Source organism: Zalophus californianus, chromosome 10, assembly GCF_009762305.2.
Source record: "Zalophus californianus isolate mZalCal1 chromosome 10, mZalCal1.pri.v2, whole genome shotgun sequence".
NCBI classification, from domain to species: domain Eukaryota; kingdom Metazoa; phylum Chordata; class Mammalia; order Carnivora; family Otariidae; genus Zalophus; species Zalophus californianus.
In genome coordinates, this window is record NC_045604.1 from 38195339 (window position 1) to 38214841 (window position 19503).

The window sequence follows — 19503 nt, forward strand, 5'->3', positions numbered from 1 at the left end:
TGTCTGCAAAGTGAATGCATCAGGCTGGATGATTTATCAAGTCTCTGTTACTAAGAAATGCCACCTTTCCCCTGAAACAGCTGTATTCAGGAAGCTTCAGCCTGGTTCTACAGCAGCCTGGGTCTCTAATGGCAGACTTCCAATGCCTTCAGCCCGTGTGGGTTACAAGAGACCCGCAGACCTCCAAAAAGCTGGCGGGGGGGAGCGGGGGACATTTCCCCAAGAAAAGGGAGGCTCGTGAGGAGTAGCCAATATGAATACTTGTATGAAGTCAGCAAGTTGGTCACCCCTGGGATGGGCTGGGTCCTCTTTCTTTTCTTACTTTCTTCTTTTTCAACATCACATTTACAACAAAGCATCTTCCTTCTGTTCCCATTTCTTGTGCCTTTTGTGATGGCATGGCTCCACCTTCCACAACTCCCTTGGTCCAGGGGAAAAGAGAATTGGAAGAGGTTGGGGAGTCCTCTGCCATTTTGCTTTTCTCGCTGGGGCCACCTTTGACTTGTCTTGGTTCTGCTTTTCCTGAAATAATAGTTAGACGGGACTTTTGAAAGGAAATTGCTCTCCTCATCTGCCAAAATATTTGTTTTTCTTTTAAACTAGGGGACAGATTTCCCCATTCTGTTGTGACTCATGCTAACATAAAGTGAAATTGTCCTCTGATCCTATGCCTACTTATGGAATGGGGAGGTGGCCCAGGAGTGTACAGAGCAGAGAGGAAAACCAGCCTGGAATAGAACAGTTCTCATGAGAGTCCAGCATGGGCGAGGGTGTTGACCGAGACGGAGGGCTACCCAAAACAGAAGACAAGCACGAGTCATGCCCAGCCATGACTATCCCTTGGTGACCCAGCTGGGGTGGCAAGAAGTCCCCCGGCCTTTGCTCTGCAAGTCCGCAAAGGTGCCTCTTGCATCGAACACGGTTACGGCCTCAGGGACGATGACCAGGAGGAGAAAGCAAGACCCAGGAGCCACAAAACAGCCTGAGGAGACAGAAGGTGACGACCTCTCCAGGACTAGGAAACGTATTGTATTTCCAAATTCCAAGAACTTGGCAAAAGGAGAGACCATAACCATCTTTATTATCCAAATTCTAGAGGAAATAATTCTGCACAGCACGGAAACTACTAGCTGCCAAAGCAGATCGAGGTGACTCCTGAGGGTGGCCTCCCTGCCCGGATCCGCTCAGGGCTCTGAGAGGCGCCTGCGGGAGCGTCCTGCGGAGCCGTCCACTGAGGACACGGCCAGGAGCTCCGAGGAGGTGACCTGGCCCCGGTCCCCCTGGACACAGATGCAGAGGGAACCCTCCTCCCCGCCTTGCCCAGGTGTGAAAAAGACCAAGGCTCCTCCGTCGGCAGAGGAGGACGATCCTCGGGCTTCATCGGGGCAGGCAGCCAGCCACAGGGTCCGGCCGTGGCAGTGGCACAAAGTTCATGGGGCACAGCAGCGGGCACATCTTCTCGTGCTCCTTCAGTGCCTCGCTCAGGTGCTTGAGCTCCTCCGTCAGCTTCCCGATCTCTCTCCGCAGCACAGTGTTCTCTTGCTCCAGGCACTCGTACTCCTGGACAGAGACGCAGAAATCGTGAACTGGTGGCTGCAACCACATTCCCTTCCCGGGGCGGGGCTTCCTCCCTAATTGCGCCCCCTTCCATCACTTTGCTTGCTTTGTTTTGCTCTCCTCCCACCAGGATGAAAGCTCCAAGAGGGCAGGGCTGTGCTTTTTGAATCAACCTGACTGAAATACAATTTACATCAAGTAAAATACACCGGTTCTATGGGTCTCATTCAATGAGTTTTGGCAAATGTCAACCAACGTGGATCAAGAGAACATTCCAGTCACTCCTAAAAGTTCCCTCGTGCCCCTGTGCAGCCCGCCTCCCCTCCCCCAACTGCTGAGCTGCTCTCTGAAGATCTCTGTTGGGGTCACTGCTGTGGCCCCAGCACCTGGAACAGCGCCTGGAACATAATACGTTTTGCTGACAGCATGAGTAAATGAATGAAAGTATCCCTTGCCTTGGCTTCGCCCCAACACTCATCTGTGAAATTCCCACTATATCCAAGTTTTCAGAGGCTTACACCTGGAGGGGCTCAGAGAGACCCCTCAGCCCAACCCACACAATGCAGAAAACAGATATCCAACGTGTGCTGGGCACTCTCTTCTTCAAAGGACAGTCCCCGCCATCTCTGAGCTGCTCTATCAGAAAACTCCTCTTTGCAACTGATACAAAATCTCTTGCTCTTTCAAACCCACCTATTGGGCTTGGTTCCACCTTATGGAACCACACAGAGTAAATTCAATACTTTTTCAACATTGCAGTTCTTGAAATATTAGGAGACAGCCCCATACCACTTCCCCTTAGGTATTCTCTGAGCTCAACTGTCTCAGGCCTCCTGAGTTCCTTGGGTTTTAAGACTTCTGGTCCTTCTGCCCTCCTGGAGGTCATCCCGACACACACTCTCATCTGCCGGGATCTCTCTGAAAAAGTGTCATTCCCAAAGGGCAGTGCATGATTCTGGGGATGGCTTGACCATGCACAGGGAGAGGTATGGAGGTGGCCTGCCCTGGGGCTGGACCCACACCTGCAGCCACCTCACCCTGGGGAGTCTCCCTGAGCTTGCAGAGAAGTGCAAGTTTTGTTCACCTCTGCTGCTTCTCTGTCTATATTTGGATGATGACTGATGATGAAGATTAAGTGTGGGCTCTACATCCACTTCTCCTGACTTTCACTCTGTTCACTTGGGCATCTTCCAGCCTAGCAAAATCTTCCTGAATCTTAACGTGTCAGATCACGGGTCATGATACTACACAGCTGTAAGCTGTCCATTAACTTGATAAGTAGGTCTTCCTTTTCTTCCTCCAAGTCATTGATAAGTTCTACAACACTTGGCCAATGGCAGAGCCCTAGGGCATGCCCACAGAGACCATCTCAAAGCTGACAATCTTATTTAAACTTTGCTGCAGTTTTGTTTACCATGCATGTCCTGAGGTGGTGACTCAACCTTATTATTATCCAACACATCTTTTCTCTGACTAGTAAATTTTTTAAAATATCACTAAAAAAGTCTGATCTTTTTGCAGGCCTCTAAAGCACATGCAAATTCTCAACTCTGCCCCTTTGCTAATGCTCTTCTCTTCCACTGGACTACCTTCCTCCTTTTCTGTGTGAGCCCAGCTCAAGCACACCACCTCCAGGAAGGCTTCCCTGATCACAGCACCTAATGGAACCACATCCCTCATTATGTTTTCTATTCAATCTTGTATCCTATTCAATCTTACTTATACTAAATAAGATCGCTCCCCAAAGATCACAAATGTATAGCCCCTAGGGGCCTCTTCTACCGTCTCCTGTAGCCGGTGCCCAGTGACTCCTCTGCCTCCTTCTCTCAACCGCTTCCTTCCCTTCCCACCTCTAGGCACCAGAGGGGCTGCACACAGAGGCCATCTGAGCCCTCTCCAGGCAGGCCCTCAGAATGGTCTGGAATACTCGCCAAGGCAGCAAGCTGCACCCTCTCCCCACCCCCGGCAGGCTGTCCCGGGTCAGGCTGGCTTCACTAGCGCATGGGCTCCATTCCGCCTTCAGCCCTCCTGCCAACCCCAACTCCTCACACTGTCCTCTGGCCTCCGACAAGCTCTAGTCCTGGAGCCCGAATTCCACCTACAACGCAGCAACAAGCCCTCCGTGGGCCAGGGGAGGCTGTGAATGGGAAGACAGGGACAGTCACTGCGGGAAGGCTGCCTGCAGCAGCGGGATGACCGGCCGCAGCTCTATGGAGCGCGTGCACACATGCGCATGCGCGCTCCACCCCGCGACTAGAAATGCTCTTCACCTCCCGGTAAAATGGAGAATAGATGTTCCAATGGTCCATCCCCGCGTCCTCTCAACCAATAGGTTTCAATAAGCTAACATTTTAACTAGATTCCAAAAAACAGGAAAGTCTCTTGCTGTGGCAGAATATTCTATTTCTATATTAGCTTGTTTGCCCTTCTATATTTATTGAATTTTGCGGCAGGATGCCGTGAGCTTCTGAGCTTTATCTCTGAAAGCCATGAGGGGCCACACTGCCTAACGTCTTCCCGAGGCACCACTGCTTCCCCCACACCCCAGTCCAGCAGGCCCCTCGTCTGCCTTCTCTGTGGGGACTTTCTCTTCTGGGATTTGACTTTTACTCATAAACCTGCTAAGGGACTTTCATGAAGCTGAGGGAATAAAAAGGAGAGAAGAAGTCAAGATCTTCCAGTGAGGCCAGCTCCACAAAAATAAAAGGAGTAGCTGGAGCAGGCAGAGAGGTGAGCGGACGTGGGGATGAAAGGGGAAAGAATAAGACCCACTTCACACCGAGAAGAAGGTACCTGGACCTGACATATGTGAAAAACATCCTACAGAGCCCAGTGCCCCCCAAACAAGGAATTATCTGGCCCCAAATGTCAACAGTGCCAAAGTTAAGAAACCCTGGTCTGGGCATCTAAGAGAGGTTGACTGTGGAATGAGGGGCTGTCTGGGGGTATCCAGGGTCCAGGATGAAAAACCGGCAAACGAGCTGTTGTGGGTCCCCGGGACCAGAGATGAGAGCGAAGGAAGAAAGGAAATGAGGGGGTGGAAAAGGCCATCAGGAGGGCACAGCCACACACAGACCCCATTTCACAAGCAAAGAAAGTGAAACTCTGAGAGGCGCAGTGACTTTTCCAAGGTCGTGCGGGCTTGGAACCCGATTTCAAGGTCAACTGCAACCCTTGAGCAAGGATGTAATTCTGCTTTCACTGGGCAGTGCCTGGCCCCAAATTTCCCTGCAGTGGTTACCAGCAGTAAAGGGCTGTAAGCGCTCAGGATTTTACAATAAAGCCTATTCCCAAGCCCTACTCTGATCTCATTCCCAGCAGAAAAATTGTGTCATCAGGACGGGCTGTACAAATTGGTGTCATCATCAGTTTCTGAACCAAGGGGGGGGGGGTGACATGAAGCATTCTCTTAGATCATGCAACATCTGAAGAAGCCATAACAACACAGACCACAACCGAATTGCCCAAGAAGTCTGTCAGTTGGTGACATTTGGGGTTCCTGAGGATGGCATCACTGCCTTCCTTTTCTGACTCAATGTTCTTTCTCAGTCTTACACCTTGGGCTGCTTGGCTCGAACCAGTCTGACCCACTTCTGAGACACCTTTCAGCCTGCTGTAGAGAGCTGGACTGTTCACGCACGTCCCTATTTGTGGATGTGGACTCAGGCGTGTGCCTAATGTTCTGAGATGAATAGGGGCTGAAATCCCCATGAAAGGTGTAAGCGTCTCGACAGGATGATTTGAAAAGCCACCATGAGCGCTGAGGTACAAAGACACACGTTAGGAACAGCTTCTCGGCACAACGCTCGGGCTTCCAGCAACCACCTCTCTGAGGGGAAAACTCAGATTGATGAGTGACCCCAGCCTCTCTCAGCCTCTCGGGCCCTGCCCTCGCCCCGGCGGACTGTCCCCGCCCCCCCCCATGGAGAACTGGGAGGGGCAGGGGGTGGCCCAGAGTCTTCTAGGAGCTAGCACTGGAGGAGATTTCTCAGGGTGCTGGAGGTAAGGGAGGCTCAAGGTAAGTGAACGAGGTGGGCAGGAAAGGTGGGAACTCTAAACAAGCTCTAAATAGTCCCCTTTGTGGTATGCAAGATAGGCAAATAAAGATCTTGGATTCTTTTGAGATATGCAGCAATGCTACCCCACAGGATGGGATAGAGAAAGGACTGAGTATAGCCCTTCTCATGGGCTAAGCTCCAGGGAGTGGCGGTGGCCCTGGCTACGAGGTGGCAGCTTTCTGCACCCTTTAGAGTCTCTGAGAGAGCAGGCCTGATCCCAGGTTGGAGGAGTTTTCTGAGAACTGTGTCTGGTCCTCACTTGCCCCATCCTTGATGTGGCCTGGAGCCCAAGGGGGCCTGACGGGCTTTTCTGCCATGACCCAGAGCAGTGTGCTAGGGGTTCTGCCCTCAACTCACTCCTTGGAGCACAGTAAAACAATTCTTCACCACATTTTTAAACGAGATACCCCACCCTCAATATGCAGATTTTTTTTCAAAGTTAAAAAAAATACTCATTTTTTTACTATATTTACCTTTTTTTTTTTTTTCCTATGTTGGCCCTGCAGAACATAGATCCCCATAACTGGGATGCCCTCCCTGGAAGGAAGTGAGGAATTAACAGCAGAGCTATTATTCGTGTGCTACCCTTCGGCCCAGAGGGGACATTCCTGTTCTACCTCAGGATTGGGATGCATTTCCATTTTCCTGAGCCAGCCACCTGCTCCCCCACCTCCCCTTGTGACCATTAACACTAGTATGTAGCTAGGGACAGTAAAGATATGGGCTACAGCTTTGGGGTCTGTATATGGATGGAGCCACTGTCCTGGCCTCCTGAACACTGTGTTTCTCAACAAGACGTGCCTTGATGAAGTCATCTGCCAGCGGTGGGTAAACCTGAACTAGTCTTCTGGCTCCACAGAGTCAGAGAAGGGAGTGTTCTCCCATGGAGGGATTGGGTTTCAGATCAATTAGTCCCATTTCCCAAAAGAGCACCTGGCTAATTGGTCATGTGCCATAGTGTATGGACAGCAGAAGAAGCTAGGAACCCTACAGAAGGGCACCCCACCATGGTTCTAAGCGGGATTGGGCAGGAGTAAATGTGGTACCACCCCTAACTTTCCAGGCATCTGGCTCATTTGGGTATCAAATCCAACAATGACAGATACTGAGAGAAACCCATCTTCTTTGACACTGTAGTATTTATGTTACCTTCTGAGGTAGGCAGAATAAGGGCCTCCCAAACATGTCCCAAAGATGTCTACATCCAACCTCTGGAATCTGTGACTATGTTACCTTATGTGGCAAAAAAGACCTTGCAGATGTGATTAAGAATCTGAACGTTGGGAAGATTATCCTGGATTATGCAGGTGGACCCAATGTAATCACAAGGGTCCTTAATGAAAGAAGAAGTCAAGAGTCAGAGGAGATGTAACAACACAACAGTGTCAGAGTAATGCAGTATGAAAAAGACTTAACTAGCCAGTGCTGGCTTTGAAGATGGAAGGGGACCACAAGCCAGGGAATACAGAAGCCTGCAGAAGCCAGAAAAGGCAAGGAAATGGATTCTTCTCTGGAGCCTCTGGAAAGAATGCAGCCCCCTTGACACCTTAATTTAGCTTCATGAGACCCAGTCCAGACACCTGACTTCCAAAATTGTAAGATAATCCATGTTGTCATATTTGTCATAATTTATAACAGAGTCATAGGAAAAGAATACACTTTCCTTGAAAACTCTTATACTTCCAAAAATAGGAATGAGATCTTACTCCTTTCTGTGACCCAGCAGCCAGGCCTTGCCCATGGTGGTGCTAACAAATATTTGTGGAATGAATCTACTCACCCTTGCTCCATGGAAGGTCTTGTCGATGTCATTTAGCCACCACCATGGACATAATCACTTGGGACTTACAACTGAGTGTCCCCTAGTGTTTTCTTATATTAATGCACCTGGCTTAGACGAGAAGCTTCTTGAGGGGAAGGACCCTGGCTGTCCAGCTGGCACATGGGGTCTGAACGCAGGGCCATGCGCTAATTGAGCCACAAGTGCCTTCTGGGGTTATCTGGTAACATGAAGCTAGAACCAGGACTGCTTCAGGAGCAAGGGGGGAGGAAGAAAGGAGGCAAAGGACATCCCACTTCTTCTGTGGAAAGTTTACAGAACCAGTCCAGGCTGGGAAGGACCTTCTCTGATCCTCACCTGAGGATCTTATCTCTTTTTAGGGCCCAGCCTTCCTATTTCCAGGAAAGAGTCTGATATTTGTAATTTATGCCCACTGTGAATTTCTATCAGTGGGTCACCTCTCCCTGGAGTACGTGCATCCTAAATCTGTTCTCAGTTCACTGTGAAAGGTTTTCAGAGATGGTTCTCCCCCCTCATAACACCTCGGTATCTGCTATGCTGTCAATGCCCCCAGACTCACCTTGCTAAGACAAACTATGACAAGAGAGCAGGCAGGGAAGGGCTAAATTAAAACCCTCAATTATTCACACCAACCCTGTCTAAAGGTGAGAGTTCAGAACCATCACCAATTCTTTGCACAGATGCTTGGATGCCTTTGAGGCCAGGGCCTGATAGGGCAAATCCCATGTCCTGGCTGTGAGATTATGTGGGATTATGCATAAGGGTAGAGGAAAATGGAAGAGTTCAGGATAAACCCCAGGTTCCTGATGTGGGTGATGAGAAAGGTGGTTAGGTCCATTAACTCAACTTTAAGACAGTGAGAAGAGAGAGTCTCAGGGTAAACACACATATCACGGTCACGTTGCATCCAAGCAGCCTGCAGCAGACCCATCTGGAGACATCTAAGCAGACACTGGAGATACAGGTTCGGGGGTCTGGAACTGAGGTCTTGCCTGGAGCAATCAACGTGGGGACCTAACGCTGGGAGAACAGATTAACAGATCATATCTTCCAGGGTGGGAAGGAAAAAGGGCAGGGTCTGAAAGCGTGGTCAACATCAACACTTAAGAGAACTGACAGAGGAAGAGAAAGTAGCAAAGAAACTGAGAAGAAAGGTGGTTAGTAGGGTCAAGTGGGAAATGCGGTCTCTTAGCAGCTAAAGACCTTGAAAGAAGGTCTCAGAGAAGGGGTAAGGGTCAACGGTGTCAAATGTTCCAGGAAGGTCACGGTTGATGAGTCTAGAAAGAAGCCCCCGGATTAGGCAGTGCCAAGGCACTAAGGACCTCCGCGGGAGCAGCTTCTGTACGAAGGTCTGTGTTTGCGCGCGCGCGCACGTGGGCGCCTGCGTAGGGTGGTGTGCGTGCGTGCGTGCGCGTGTGCGTGCGTGCTGGGTGGGGAAGGGCGGCAGAAACGCTAGCACAGAAGACTGGGGAATAAATGGCACCGAGCCCGTGGAGACAGAGGGTCTCTCTGGAAGGAGCAGGGAAGGAAGGAAAGAAAATAAATGGGACAGTAGCTTGAAAAGGAAAATGGGATCAAGAGGAGGTTTTGTTTCATTTTGTTTTGATTTATACTTAAGAGTGAGGAACAACCAGCGGATGAGGGAGAAAGGTGTCAGTGAAGAATCAGAATACTGGGCTGGAAGGACGCAGTGAAATGAGACGTACGTGTCCAAACTGGTGGTGACCGGGACATGACCTTAGGGCCACCACCACAGTGTGAGGGCGGAGGCTGGCTCCCTTCCGCGGCCCTAATGTGGCTCTGTCCCAACCACAGGCTTACCTCGTGGAGTTTGTCAGCCTTCTGGGTCTGCTTCTTCCGACTTCTCTGAGCAGCAACTCGGTTTTTTTCTCTCCTTCGGACCTTCCGGTCATCATCCTCTGGGCTCTGGGGGTTAAAGTCTGGTTAGGTGCGCTGTCGGGGCGCCTTGCTTCACCCTCCTCTGTCCTGTTTCATTTGCAATCCCGGCAGTGCTTGTTGCTACATGGGTGGGACAGCAGTAGCCCCTTGTTCAGCCATGTGCGTGGCTGAGTCTAACTGTTCATCCCATGACCCCCCTGAGAAATGTGTGGTGTGACTGCCATTTAAAAGATGAGGATAAGAAACTCAGAGGGGGTAAGGAACTTGCTCCAGGTATCACAGCTAGTAAGTGGGTAAATGGGAAGTGGAACTCAGGTCTGTTGGGACTCCAAACCAACGTTCATAAACCTCTACCCCACAGGGTGTGTGCCTGGAAGAGGTGCAGTGTCAACATCCATCTGAGAACAGGGAAGGCAGAAGGCATGTGCTCTCTGGAACCTGCTGTGTGCCAGGCCTTACACCACCACACACAAACAGGTACTTTTGATACTGAATGCAAATTTTACACTGGTAACTAATTGCAACCACACAACTCTACCAACACACCAAATGATCTTAAACACCACTTCGTTTGAACAACGCTTGATGGACATTTTGTTTCACAGGTCGGAGTGAATCAGAAAGCAAACTGATGATGTGTCTTGAAAGCTCTCAGCTCTATATGAGATTTAACCAAACCTAGTCAAATCCATCAAGAGTTATCCTGAAACAGGCAGGCTAAAAAAAAAATGCACCTACCAAGGTAAAAACACTTCAGTTATAGAAAAAAACATGGAGAAGTAGAGAGTATTTGCTTTCCAGAACCCTGTGAGAAGGTACCAAAGGGGCGGGGAGGGGGTATACTACCTGCCAAGAGGTTAGTAGGATACAAACACAGGAAAGCTACTCAATTATTAACATTAATGGAAAGCAAATATTGATAATATAAAATAATGGGTAATTTCACTTATTTTATCTGGCCTTGTATTCCAAATATGAGAGACACTTATCTTCTCCCCAAGTTCCAGTGGGTAAAGAATTTTCAGTACGTGGAAGAATATAAGCCTATAGAAGGAGACAGATAAATAACATATATAAATAATATAACAAATTGATGTGGTCTGGAAGAAATGCTTAAGGGAAGAGGCACAGGTGTTAAAATGTAGTTTTTTAGAGGCAAAGAAGCCTTGGTTAACATAAACAGAACACCACAGGGGCAAAATGTGGTGTACAGGACAGAACTTTAGCTTTAAGAAATACATAGCCACTGGTTTTGTCTCTTACTGTCAATATAGCCTGGGGAAAATGGCTTAAATTCTCTGAATGTTCAATTTTCTCATTTATCGTTAAAGTGTGAGTCATTCATTCTTTCAATAAGTATTAACTGAGTACCTGCCATGTGCCAAGCACTGTTTTAGGCAGTGGAGATGCATGCCCTGAACAACTGATCGGTAATCACTGCCAAAATCACTCTAACAGTCTAATGCTTGGGACTAGCATATGATAAAATGAGATTTTATCCTAAAGCTCCCAGCACATGGTATGCCCTTAGTAACCTCTGTGGAGGTTGCTATTTTTTGAGTCTCCCATAGTGATTGTCACCAAATCATGGCTTTTTGTTCACAATCAAAAAGTCATAGAGCCCAAGGAAGCAACCTGCATCCTGCTCTCTGGGAGCAGACCCTGTAAACTGGATTTATCACCTATCACACCTGATAACCCAGCAGTAACATTTAATCAAAACAGAAAGAGGGGAGCTGTTAAGATAGTCATAAATTATTAACTATATCTAAATTAGTCCTCATAAAAATCTCGAGAGGTTATTATTCATTTTACAGGTGGGGAAATCGAGGCTCAAAGAAGTTAAGCAAAATGCCCAAGGCCACTCAGCCTGTGTGTGGTAAAACCGAGGTCCAAACTCAGAAATGTGTGACTCTCTAGCGTCACCTGATGACACTATGTGCCAGGCATCGAATTGGGAGGGGGGGGCATAACGATGAAGACTGTACAGAGCAGCAGAGTGGGAAGTTCTCTGATGGCCATCCCCGCAGGCAACTTTATTTCAGTTTCCTGAGTACGCAGTTGTAAATGTTGCCGGGGACAGCACAGAGGGCTGAATGCGGGCCGAGGGGTTTCCACCAGCAGCGGGGCTGGAGTCCTCCCACTGCGGGCCCCCACCCCGCACCCTTAGGCTGATGGGTCCCGAGTTCCCCATTCGGACCGTAGACGTTGGGAGTGCCTGGACACGAGCTGCTCCTTCGGGCCGAATTTCCCCTGGGCGCACCCTGGCGCCCGGGAAGGGCTACGCGTGCCGGCGGTGGGGTGGCAGCGGGCGCCAGCGCCAGGATGGCGACCCCGGGACAGCGCGGATCCCACGTGCGGGGAAGCGTGGACGGTGCCTGGGCGTCTGCACCCTCCGGTCTCTCCGCTTCCCGGGGCGCAGAAGCCGAGTCACCGTTCCGGACGCGGCGGGCACTGTGCGTGAGCTGGGGACCACCGGACAGAGGCGCCCGCGGGGTCCCCGGACCCACCCCGCGCCCCCACTCCTGCCGGTCTCTGGCTCCCGCAGCTCCCCTCACTCAAGCACTCAGAGTTCACCACCCCGGAGCCCCAGACCCACCTCCTCGTGCCCCTCGGCGCTCCCATCCCCGCATGCCCGCGGGCCTCCCTGAGCCTCTAGCCCACTACCTGCGGCTGCGGCTGGTTCCCGGGCGCCGCGACGCTCCTCTGCAGGACGCTGCCGGCCGCCGGGAGCACTTGCGACATGCCGGGCGCTCCTCCGGCTCGGCCCGCCCCGCCGCGCAGCCTCGCGGAGGAGCGGCCGCGCGGCCCGCCGCGCCCTGCACGCGGGGCACTGCCTTACCGGCACTCTCCGGTCACCCGCATCCTCGCGCCCCCGCACCTGCCGGCCGCCGCCCTCCGCCCCGCCCCCTCGGGCTTCCCGCTCTCCCGGCGCGTGCGGCCACCGCGCTGCCCGGGTTTCCCCACCCCCGGCCCGGGCCCGCCGGCCTGCGCGTCCCCGAGTCTGCCCGCCCCTCCTTCTCTCACTCCCGCCCCGTTTCCTCCTCTCCCCGCCCTCTCGCCGCACCTCGGGGTCCCAAATCCCACCCCTGCCGCGGCTTTCCGGGGGCCCTGCGCTTCGTGGAAGTCACGTGGTGGCTCCGAAACCCGGGAGGGAACGCGAAGCCCCCACAAGAGTGGTGACGCTGGGGCGGCTAGGGGTTCAAGGAGACGCAGCACAGCCTTTGGGGTCCTTCGGCCGCTCTCGGGGAACTTCAGGCTGAGAGACACAAGTGGGTGGCTTGGGCGGGGCGAGGGGGGTGTTGTTTCCCGGTCCCATCTCGGCATCTTCCTGCGCACCCGCCTCGCCTCTCCCTAGCGCAGGGGTCACACTTTCTCGGGACTTTCTTCGGGGCGATCGGTCACCCAGGCGCCACTCTCACTCCTTCCTCGACCCGCGGCTCCCCTGCCCCCCAGGCGCAGGCCAGGGGCCGGAGGGCCAGCTTGGCCGGGTCCCACTGCGCACCCTGAGAGCCGCGGCACCCCAGGGACCGTCTGCGGGGAACATGTGTCCTTCTTCCCACGGGCGCCGCAGGGCGGTGGGAGAGAGCGAGGCGGGGCGGCCCCGAGGGTGAATTCCCTCCGTGTGGGGTGGGGAGGAGGAGGTTGTCCTGAGAGCGAATCTGCCACGGTGGACGTCTCTCTTGACAGGATCTGAACCTCAGTTGCTTTTTCTTTTTCGAGATTAAAGTGACAAGATGCTCTGCGCGCCTTAATGCCAAACTGGGGACAGGGTAGAGGTATTGGAGCGTTCCCCTCCACCTGCCTACCAGTGAAAAGATACAAAGTCAAGCAGTATCGTACTTGGTCCCAGCAAAGAAAAAACGAGCGGTTTCGGGTTTGTGGTCTGCATACTTACTGCGAGCCCCGAAAGAAAGAACCGCGAACCTAGATGGGCGGGTGGGAACCAGCGCCAGGAGGTCGGACGTGCCTTCCGACTGTGGTCGCTTAAGTCTTGAGGCTCGTGGGCAGCGGCAGGGGATGGGGGGCGGGGCACTTCGGGCTCTCAGTCCAGCGCACGTGGCTCTCCGCCAGGGTTTAAGACCCTGGCAACAGCTCTGAGACGCAGCTTGAGTGAACTTGATTGCCTGGCGTGGGGGCAGGAAAATAAGTGGACGATCTTGTCTGTGGGATCAGGGGCTTCGACCGACCGAACAGAGGGCTGAGGTGCCAGGCAGCGGGGAGGACTGAGGGTGGGAGCACCCCTTTCTAGAGACAGTGCCATACCCCTATACCATTAGGGCTACACAGCTGAGCCATCTCTACATTAGGTTGTCCGCCTAGATTTATCTTCTCATTTCTCATTTATCCTTGTCATCATGCTACCTCACTCATGGTTGCCCCGGAGCTATTACTTTTGCAAACCACACAGGTACACGGTGTTCCTAGTACAGCGCTACACACACGCACGCACGCGCGCGCGCGTGCAAATTCATTGCAGTAGGTCGACTGAGAGCCCTCAATTCCTGGAAGCATAAGGACTCTAGCAAGATAGGAAAACCTCTGGGTCAAGTGGTCTTGAATTTTCAGAAGTGCTTTCATTCTCCAGTGCTGGTTAGGAAGGGAAAGGGTAAGGTGAAAGCACAGCGGACATTTAGGTGCAGTCCCATCGTGCATTCTGGGTATCGCCACTCTGCTGTTCCCACGGAGCCACACCACCCCGTAACTCCTCTGGGGCTGTACCTTCTACCTCGCTCCCCACAGAGTCTGGATCCAAGTCCCAGCGCACGAGAACTCTTCATATAGCCATAGGCCTACTCTCTTACTTCTTTCAGGGGTCTCTTAAAATATATTTAAAGAAGGAGTCTTGGTTAACTAGCAAGCATTTAAGGAACAGGTCAATTGACCTACCTATTACACATCAAAATGAACGGATTAAATAATTAGATACAGAAAATAAAATCAGGGAAATAAAACAATTAAATTCTTTATCAAAGCCCTGGGATTAAGACATCATAGAATTTTCTAAGACAGCATGTGACAGGAGATACCACATTGGAAAGATCTGAACTGTACTAGAATGTTCAAGTCCTGGGGTGCCTGGGTGGCTCAGTTGTTAAGCGTCTGCCTTTGGCTCAGGTCATGATCCCAGGGTCCTGGGATCGAGCCCCTCATTGGGCTCTCTGCTCAATGGGAAGGCTGCTTCTCCCTCTCCCCCTCCCCCTGCGTGTGTTCCCTCTCTGTGTTTCTCTCTGTCAAATAAATAAATAAAATATTTTTTTAAAAATGTTAATGTACTTTAGATGAGAGCATGCCCAGAAATTACAAAGCGATGGGGAAAAAATATTCACAATAGCTATGATAAAGGGTTAAAATCTGCTATATATACAGCCCATGAAAAGGAATAAGAACAATATTGAGACAGCCTCTCAAAAGTAAACTGCAGGGGCGCCTGGGTGGCCCAGTCATTAAGCGTCTGCCTTTGGCTCAGGTCTGGTCCCAGGGTCCTGGGATCTAGCCCCGCATCGGGCTCCCTGCTCTGCGGGAGGCCTGCTTCTCCCTCTCCCATTCCCCCTGCTTGTGTTCCCTCTCTCGCTGTGTCTCTCTCTGTCAAATAAATAAAGTCTTTAAAAATAAAAAATAAAAATAAAAGCAACAGGTAACATCTATTCAAATTAAAAATATGTTTTAAAAAAAAGTAAACTGCACAAGGGACATGAATTGTTACTTCCCAACAGAGGAAATAATCAAGGAAAATTGATATAGGAAAAAATATATATTAGCATGAGAAACATTTAAAAATATTAAGTTAACAAAATAAAAAGTATCAAATGTTGGTGAGAGTGTGGTGAAACTGCTGCTTTCATATTTCATTGGCATTGTAAATTGGTACAAACTTATTGGAAAGCAAATTTATTGTCATTTTTAAGAACCATGCAATAATCATGGTTTTTGACTTCATTTTCCTTAGAAAAGTTCTAGAAAATCATCATAGGAAGATCACTGTAAATACTAAAGAGAAAAATACTATATGCACTGAAAGCTCATATTTTTAAGAGTAAAAAATTATAAGCAACATAAATGTCCAATTATAGGGGAATGGCTGACTAAAATATGTTTTAGTCATGAAGTAGAACAGTATGCATCTTTAAAATTACAAGCATGCAGACAGATTTGCCACATGGAAGATTTATTGGATACAAGATAAAGTGAGAAAAAAAATCGGGTTACAAAAAGTGTAAGTATAACATGTATAAAAAATGTGTAACACTGCTGTACTATATGCTTAAAAAATGGTTAATATGGTAAATTTTATGCTGTGTTTTTTTTTTTTTACCACAATGACAAAGTATATGCATATAAGAAAAAAATGGAAAAGAATAGAACAAAGTGGTAGCTTTTCTGCTGTGGTGGTGGGATTATAAGTAATTTTCCTTTTCCTTTTTTTTTAACTTTTTGGAGAGAGTTTTATTATGTTTACATCTTAAAACATTTTATATTTACAAGCACTAACTATTGCTTTCCCTGATACTAAGCTCATTTGTCACACCAGCATGCCAACACCTCTTTGACCAAGTGGGATGCTCTACTGACTGCCTGTTTTCTTGATTTTCTGTAATATTTGCTGGTTCATTTTATTCTAGGTCAGAAGGAGAAAAAACAATGACAATGAAGGAAAGATAAACAAGAACAGGGGTGCCTGGGTGGCTCAGTTGGTTAAGCGACCGCCTTCGGCTCAGGTCATGATCCTGGAGTCCCGGGATCGAGTCCCGCATCGGGCTCCCTGCTCAGCAGGGAGTCTGCCTCTCCGTCTGACCTTCTTCCCTCTCATGCTCTCTCTCTACCATTCTCTCTCTCAATAAATAAATAAAAATCTTTAAAAAAAAAAAAGAGCTAAGATTTAAAAAAAAAAAAGATAAACAAGAACAGACATTTCAAGTGTCTCCTTTTCTTCTTCTGCCTTTCCTTTTTATCCATAGTTTTTCCTTTGAACTGTGGGAGAGAAATTACATGGTTTGGCAATTTCCTATTACTACCACAATGACCCTGGATTACATCTACAGGGACGGGGGGTGGTGGTGCAGGAGATTTATAGCTCAGTGATCAAATCCTCTGGTGATTCACTTCATAAGATGATAGTTCTTTATAAAAACAAGTTGCTCAAATGCTAGGAAACCCTGTCACTACTCACTCTCTTTTAGGGAAACTGGCTTTCCACTAACTATATTTTCCCTGCTCTTTCTCAGAAGGTGGTCCTGTGGGCTTCTGGTGGGGCTAGAGAAAAGAAAGTTTAAGGCAGAGACCCCTGTGTTTACCAGAAATCAGTCATTGTGTCAGGCAATGGACAAAGCAAAGATCCACACCTCAGGAAGCTCATGTTCTAGAGGAGGGAGATAAACAATAAACAAAATGTAGTATTTAGCAGGGGGAAATGTAGTATTTAGATGGTGGTATGATCTATGGAGAAATATAAAGGAGGGATGAGAGATAGGGAATATTGAAGGGAGACCAAGCAAGGTTCTCCTGAAGGAGGTGAGAGAGGGGGCCGTGTGAATATCTGGGTAGGGGTGATCCAGGCTGCATGAACAGCAAGTGCCAGAGCCCCTTGGAAGCATGCCTGACCATTCCAGAAACTACAGGACACTAGAGTATAGTAAGGAAGGGCTGCATACCAAGAGGTGAGGTCAGAAAGGCAAAGGGGCAGGCTTTTACTCGAAGCGAGATGAGAAAATATTGGACTTCTGAACAGTGTGACATGATCTAACCTTGTATAGGATCCCTTTGGGCTAGGTGTTTAAAACAGTCCAACAGGGGTAAGGAAGAAACAAGAAGTGATGGCAATAATCCAGGAGAGTGGGGATGAGGGCTTGGAAGATACTGAGAGCAATGGGGGCCAAGACACATGTGCCAGGAAGTCAGTGTGCATAGGCTTATGGTTCTTCACTTGGGCAGGCCCCTTTCAAGACCCAGAGGGGGCCTAGCAATGTGTTCATATGGTGATAGGCTGTAATAAATTTGCAAAAGTGGGATATTTTAACTACAAATGGTTAAGACCACTGTCTCTTTTCACCCCAACCTCCCCTCACTCCCTTCACGTCTGCTGGTGTTGAACAGGCTATGGGCATCTGGGGGACTTTGCCAAGGAAGGCTCATCAGAGCTGTACTTCTGTATCGGGATATATGTATGTGGTTTGCAGTCACTTCTGTCTAGAGTCATATTATTGCAAGTTGTATGCTGCCAGGAATATCCCTACTGCCCACCCACCATGCTAACTCACCTGAGAAGGTTCTTTGTACTGAGAAATGAACATATTTTTTAAAGATTTTATTTATTTATTCGACAGATGGCACAAGCAGGCAGAGTGGCAGGCAGACGGAGAGGGAGAAGCAGGCTCTCCGCCGAGCAGGGAGCCGGACGTGGGGCTCGATCCCAGGACCCTGGGATCATGACCTGAGCCAAAGGCAGCTGCTTAACCAACTGAGCCACCCAGGCGCCCGAGAAATGAACATTTTCACGCAACATCAAACCAATGTGGATGGTGGAGAAATGCTTGAAATGTATGGCCCCAGAAGCAAATCTATGAAAATTCTCCAGATCATCACACATGCAAAATTGTAAGCAGGGGATTGAGTTCTTGTGTTTGTCTAGTCAAAACAGCATCCTCTCCTGCCAGGAATGAAATCAACAATACAGCTTCTATAATTATAAATATACCTTAAGGAGTGTTTACTTTGCTAGGTGGCATATTTTATAAAGCTTGATTATAACATTTTAATTGTTTGGAAATGTGTTCTGGAATATTTTCAATAAAAGTTAGAAAATACAGACTCCTGATTTGTTCATATACGAAGGGCACCATCCTTTATCATTTCTAAACTTATTTATGTATTAAAGAACTGAGAGAAAAAATATATAAAATTAATGAAATGTAAAAAAGGGTGGAAGACAAGCAATTAAAATCAATGGAAAATTTTCTTTTTTTTTTTTTTTTTTTTTTAAAGGATGTTGCAGTCTTTTTTTTTTTAATGATTTTATTTATTTATTCATGAGCGACAGAGGTGGGGAGAGAGAGAGAGAGAGAAGCAGAGGGAGAAGCAGGCTCCCAAGGAGCAGGGAGCCCGATGCGGGACTCGATCCCAGGACCCTGGGATCATGACCTGAGCCGAAGGCAGACGCTTAACCATCTGAGCCACCCAGGCGCCCTCAATGGAAAATTTTCTGACATGAAAAAGCAAACTGTAAAAACAAATTTCAGATTATACTATAAGCAAAGACATCAGAAGAAAAATAAGTGTCAGATGGAAGCAATGAACACGACTCTTGTATGGTCTGATGATGCAATAATGAAGTAGAGTGGACCATATACACCATGGAAAAACATTTACCATTCTTGCTGCTCTTGTGTTGAAACACTGACATTGATGAGGATAATGTGCCACTACAGTGAGGACGTCAGTAATGATTGCTTGATGGGTGTCACCAGTTCTAAGAACATTTAGGATGAATCAGTGGAAAACAAAAGGAAATGCCCTGAAATATTACAACTCACACATTAAAAAACTTAGAGGTTTTTCCAAATGTGACAATTCTAAAAAATGACATTACTAATAATGTGTTGTGAAGGAAGTTATCTGAATATTTTTAAGTCAAATTTTCAGCCACATGGGAAGACTGGATTATCTTTCTACTCCAATTATAGAAACACTACATTACAGAAGCATTGTCTTATGAAGAAGAGAACAGAGTATCCAGCTTACAATTGTAAGAAAAAAAGTATTATAGAGGTATGTCAGGGAGGTAATTAAAAATAAGGTATTTTTCTGCTGTTTTTGGTATTTGTCAGTTTTTTTAAATTTGTAATTTATTGTACATTTTTTTCTAATGAGAAAATTCCTTTCCTGATGTCAGCCCTGTTGTGTGATAGCTGATGACATTGTAGTAAAGGTAAGAAGGTAGCTGGCTAAGAGTCAGCTAGCTGACTTTATAACCTTTGATATTTTTATGATTCTTGGTCATACATGATAATAAAATCTAGAGTTGACTGGAAAGCATACAAAAGAGAAAGACTTCCCATCATCCATGCACCCACCCATACAGAGATGACTCTGTTAATATTTTAGCATATTGTGACGGTCAATTTTATGTGTCAACTTTACTGGGCAAAGGGACACCCAGATAACTGGCAAAACATTATTTCTGGGTGTTTC

The 19503-nt window shown here is 48.5% G+C and overlaps 1 protein-coding gene and 1 long non-coding RNA gene across 4 annotated transcripts; one reads left to right on the forward strand and one right to left on the reverse strand.

Annotated features, from left to right (window-relative positions):
* Positions 1–1064: 1064 nt before the first annotated feature.
* Positions 1065–13173, reverse strand: BATF3 (basic leucine zipper ATF-like transcription factor 3). 2 transcript variants are annotated; one of them, XM_027613288.1, is made up of 3 exons: positions 12403–13173; positions 9238–9342; positions 1065–1560 (listed from the first exon to the last, which is right to left on the reverse strand). In XM_027613288.1, the coding sequence occupies exons 1-3, from the start codon at positions 12640–12642 to the stop codon at positions 1378–1380; spliced, it is 528 nt and encodes a 175-aa protein (XP_027469089.1). In that variant the 5' UTR covers positions 12643–13173; the 3' UTR covers positions 1065–1377. The 2 variants fall into 2 exon arrangements, with proteins under 2 accessions (XP_027469089.1, XP_027469090.1); XM_027613289.2 differs by lacking the exon at positions 12403–13173 and adding an exon at positions 11983–12203.
* Positions 1568–18107, forward strand: LOC113933318. Of its 2 annotated transcripts, none has more exons than XR_003523319.2 (4): positions 1568–5575; positions 6122–7210; positions 9677–9792; positions 17640–18107. It is a non-coding gene; the product is annotated as an uncharacterized LOC113933318 (long non-coding RNA). The 2 variants fall into 2 exon arrangements; XR_003523320.2 differs by lacking the exon at positions 17640–18107 and adding an exon at positions 15939–15995.
* The last annotated feature ends 1396 nt before the right edge of the window (positions 18108–19503 follow it).